The sequence below is a fragment of the Cryptomeria japonica genome, chromosome 4 (assembly GCF_030272615.1).
Source record: "Cryptomeria japonica chromosome 4, Sugi_1.0, whole genome shotgun sequence".
Taxonomy (NCBI): Eukaryota; Viridiplantae; Streptophyta; class Pinopsida; order Cupressales; family Cupressaceae; genus Cryptomeria; species Cryptomeria japonica.
This window is the reverse complement of record NC_081408.1, coordinates 355,987,904-355,991,676: the sequence shown is the minus strand read 5'-3', so window position 1 is coordinate 355,991,676 and position 3,773 is coordinate 355,987,904. Positions and strand designations below refer to the sequence as shown.

At 38.5% G+C, this 3,773-nt stretch overlaps 1 protein-coding gene across 2 annotated transcripts; it reads right to left on the bottom strand.

Annotated features, from left to right (window-relative positions):
- Positions 1 to 217: 217 nt before the first annotated feature.
- Positions 218 to 3,309, bottom strand: LOC131063647 (transcription factor GAMYB). Of its 2 annotated transcripts, none has more exons than XM_057997546.2 (3): positions 2,759 to 3,288; positions 1,656 to 2,661; positions 218 to 941 (listed from the first exon to the last, which is right to left on the bottom strand). In XM_057997546.2, exons 1-3 carry the CDS (start codon positions 3,059 to 3,061, stop codon positions 673 to 675), a joined length of 1,578 nt encoding a protein of 525 aa, XP_057853529.2. In that variant the 5' UTR covers positions 3,062 to 3,288; the 3' UTR covers positions 218 to 672. The 2 variants fall into 2 exon arrangements, with proteins under 2 accessions (XP_057853529.2, XP_057853530.2); XM_057997547.2 differs by lacking the exon at positions 218 to 941 and adding an exon at positions 1,092 to 1,158 and having other exon boundaries at positions 2,759 to 3,309.
- Positions 3,310 to 3,773: the final 464 nt, after the last annotated feature.

Sequence of the window (3,773 nt, the reverse complement as noted above, 5' to 3'; positions counted from 1 at the left end):
TATGAAGTATAATCCGAAACAATTCTGTTAAATTCAGAAATTATATAAAATAAACATTTTATTGTTTTAAAGGCATATTAGATTGACCATGTTTTAGATTAAAAGAACAATGACCATGTTTTAGATTAAAAGAACAATGATATATTGTGCATCATTCACATGTCCACTCATAAAATGGCGACAAAGTGATAGGCAAAGCTGCAAAACAGCAAAAAGATAACAAAAGATTTGCTCATCATCAACTGCTTTAATTGAAGAAACCAGTAGTAGGATATTTAAGTTCTTGCAAAATAAAACCTTAAAAGAGGAAGTTAGTTCAAAGTCAAACATCCACAATGTGATGTTTCATGCAAATAAACAGTAACACTTAAATTGCCAACATCTACAACAGATTAAACCTGAAGTTTGATAATCTAGCATGTTCTATTCGCCAACTGACACCATACTAAAATCTACTAAAGCACCGTAAATATGAATATGTCTCAGCATCCTCCTCGTTGGTATGCTCTTCGAATTGTGATTAGTAATCCCTTTAGCAAGCAGTTGTTTCGATACACAAAAAGTAGTCCCAATTAGCCCAATTTTTGCTTACTGCCTCTCCATACAGGTCTTAAGATTCAAGAATTGTCAATGGTGTAGTTTTAGAGTTTCATATGCACCCTGGACATTACTTCAGAGACATGAGCCATGCTCACATAGTTGATTTCTTGTGAAATTTGTCGAGACCATCTGCTGGAAGCCCACACCCAATGCATCACTCAACACAGTAATTAGGGTATCAGTGACACCGGACTGTTCCTTCCCTACTTCAGAATTGTGATTGTAACAATCGGTAACAGGCAATACATCTGACCCTGCAAAAAAGGTAGAAATGTCTTCATCTACACAGCTACTACTAGAGATATGCTCTTCGTTGGGCTCTTCAGACTTTATGTTTTTTCCTGTGGAAAAATGCAATCAAAATATGAACACCCAGGTCTAACAGATTAACTTAAAATTGAATTATTTCTTTCTTACATTTAAAAAAATATATTTTCTGATAATCTACAAACACAACTCAAAAGACCATATGAACGAACTAATACAAATACTTACTCCTTACAAGCAACCAATATTTAACTCCTTAAGAGAAGCAACTTTGAAATTACTGCTAGAAGCCTAACAGTAGAAGACGAAGACAGCACTTAGAATTCCACCTTTAACTGTCATATTAGAATTTTGAATATAGTTCTCAACAATGAGAACCTAACACTTCAATCACTTTATCTCAATTCCTGGACTCCTTACATTTAAAACATTAATTCTTATTAAAAAATTACAAAATGATATTCAATAATTTAACAAAATTAAACTGATAAAATAGCACTACCAAATGGGATGGACCAATCCAACTATGATATTATATTTCCAGGTTGAGTAAAAGAGTCGAATGCCATTAGCTGTACCAAAACCCTAATGATATTTTATCATCAGACTAATAAAGAATATTACCATAAATCTACAGCTCACAAGTATAATTAATGCAACTCTTGGTGCTTCTTAAAAACCTTTTGATACACACAAATAGATGAGATTCATGAGAACATATTGCTCTATAGCAGATTCAGACAAAATAACCAAAACATGGGATAACAATAAGATTTAAAGGGGCGTACCAATTGTTGACTGTGCTGAAGATGATTCATCCCATGCACTGGCACTCCAGGGAGGAGTGTTGTCGCTAAATACTGAAGAAGTGCCACCATCGAAAGGACTGGTAGGGTCACTATTATCCCCTAACTTCGGCTTGATCTGACAAGGGTAAAAGCTATCTACAAGGCAACCATTGTTCCCAGAGGAGATTACAGGCAAGTCAGAGGAGGATGAGGAGGATCTGAACGAAGACAGGTGTTTGGCCCCACTCCTCATTTGGATATCATGCAATTGGTCCTCCAACAACCCACTACTTTTTGATAACAAGTACCAGTCTGTTGGATTGGGAAGGTGGGATGTCATGGGATATATTGCAAAAGAGTTGTTGATATTTGGATCCGGGCTGCTTAAGCCTGTAATGCTTACAGACTCGGCAAATTGGCTTGAAGGGAGCTCCAGCTTCAGGCCCGGAGAGGGCCTGGAAGCAGAGAAAATGTCATTAACAATAGCATGGCTACCTGTCAAGTTCCCTCCAAGGGCCGACATAGTCCTGCTGTTGCTAAAATCAAGGTCATATGGGAATCCCTGAACGGCGAATGGATTCCATGTGGCAGCCTGGGTATAAGTGGGTAAGCGTTTAAAACAAGGTTGCGTGCTCTTTACATCATCAAACCTGGAAACAGGTGGTGTTGGGACAAAACTACCATCTCTGAAACTCTTGAAGCTCCGGACTGGATTATTAGGCACAGAGCCCACTGAAATTTCACTGAAACTGAAAAGAGGATTACAACCCTTCACAACAGAATTCAGCCCATCAAAGCTAATGCTACTAGTTTCGGTCCTGGAGGTATGCGGTGTGTGGTCAAATGGGGAACCCGAAGCTACAGGCTGAGTGGGTGTTTGGTGGGTTTGCTGATGTGGGTCAGAGGGCGTTATATCAGGAGGGTAGAGAGGAAGACCTGCTCGTTGCCTTCTCTTGATACGGGTGTTCCAGTAATTCTTTATCTCATTGTCTGTCCTCCCAGGGAGCTGGAAAAATGGATATCACAACTAAGAACCTAAAACAGGAGAGCTTCAAAGCAAAGAATGTGAAAATGGCGAAGCACAACTAGTTTAGTTAGCTTACCTGAGCAGCCATACGAGCCCATCTGTTGCCGAGCTTGGCATGGAGCTCCACAATAGTACGCTCCTCCTCAGGAATGAATGCACCCTTCTTTAAATTAGGCCTCAGATGATTAGCCCACCTCAGCCTGCAGCTCTTTCCACAGCGTGATAGTCCCGAATGCTTCTGCACAGCATTCCAGTTGCCTTCTCCGTGTTTGTTCACAAAGTCCATCAAAATTGAATCCTCTGCAGATGTCCATGGGCCTTTCTTCATCCTTCCCCCAACTTCTTCTCCTCCAACACAGTTTTTGTCATTGCCTGCCATTACTCTCAAACACTGCTAGTCCTAATACATACTAGAACTAGTTACTACATAGTGCTGCACTTTAAGAAAAGAATTCTCCTGAAGCAATGACATAAGCATTGACCCCCACTGCCCACATAACAATTCTTCTACTTGTTCAACCCCAAATCAAGTTGAGACATCGCACCCCGCCAAAACTCTTTTCTTAATCCCTTTTCAACGCTCCAGATCATTCCTCCAGAAATGGACAAAACCTGCACCGTTCGATACCAGATAGGAGCAAACCTTTCCTACAGCTGCTTAGATGTTGGTCATATGTGAGCTAGCAGCTACTGGATTTCTCGCTTAATGTCCAAGTTATCAGCATGCTATACATGATGCCATGGTCATGCTATGCTTATCATACTCATATTCATTGTTCCTATTCCTGTACTTAGTGTCATAATTATAATGGTTATTGTTATAGTAAACCTTATTTATTTATATTATTAATGTGCTAGTATTTACAGGTCTTCATTAACATTTATTTTGGACATTTAAAATTTGTAAGTCTCTTTTTTTATTTTAGAATATAGGGATAATCAATACCAAACATTTAAATTGGGTATAATAAAAGAATAATAAATTTGAATACATTATATCTAAATATTTGTTTCTGTTTGATGTCTTACACATATTTTGAAGTGTTGATCTCAAGAATATGTCCCTAACATCACAATGATAACTTTATAAG

Bases quoted from the DNA above. Each gene is read 5' to 3' on its own strand.
- LOC131063647 (XM_057997546.2), bottom strand. From the start codon at position 3,061: ATGGCAGGCAATGACAAAAACTGTGTTGGAGGAGAAGAAGTTGGGGGA. The intron at 2,662-2,758 runs GTAAGCTAACTA...CCATTTTTCCAG, and splicing joins GGGCTCGTATGGCTGCTCAG to CTCCCTGGGAGGACAGACAA. The intron at 942-1,655 runs GTACGCCCCTTT...ATTTTTCCACAG, and splicing joins TTCAGCACAGTCAACAATTG to GAAAAAACATAAAGTCTGAA.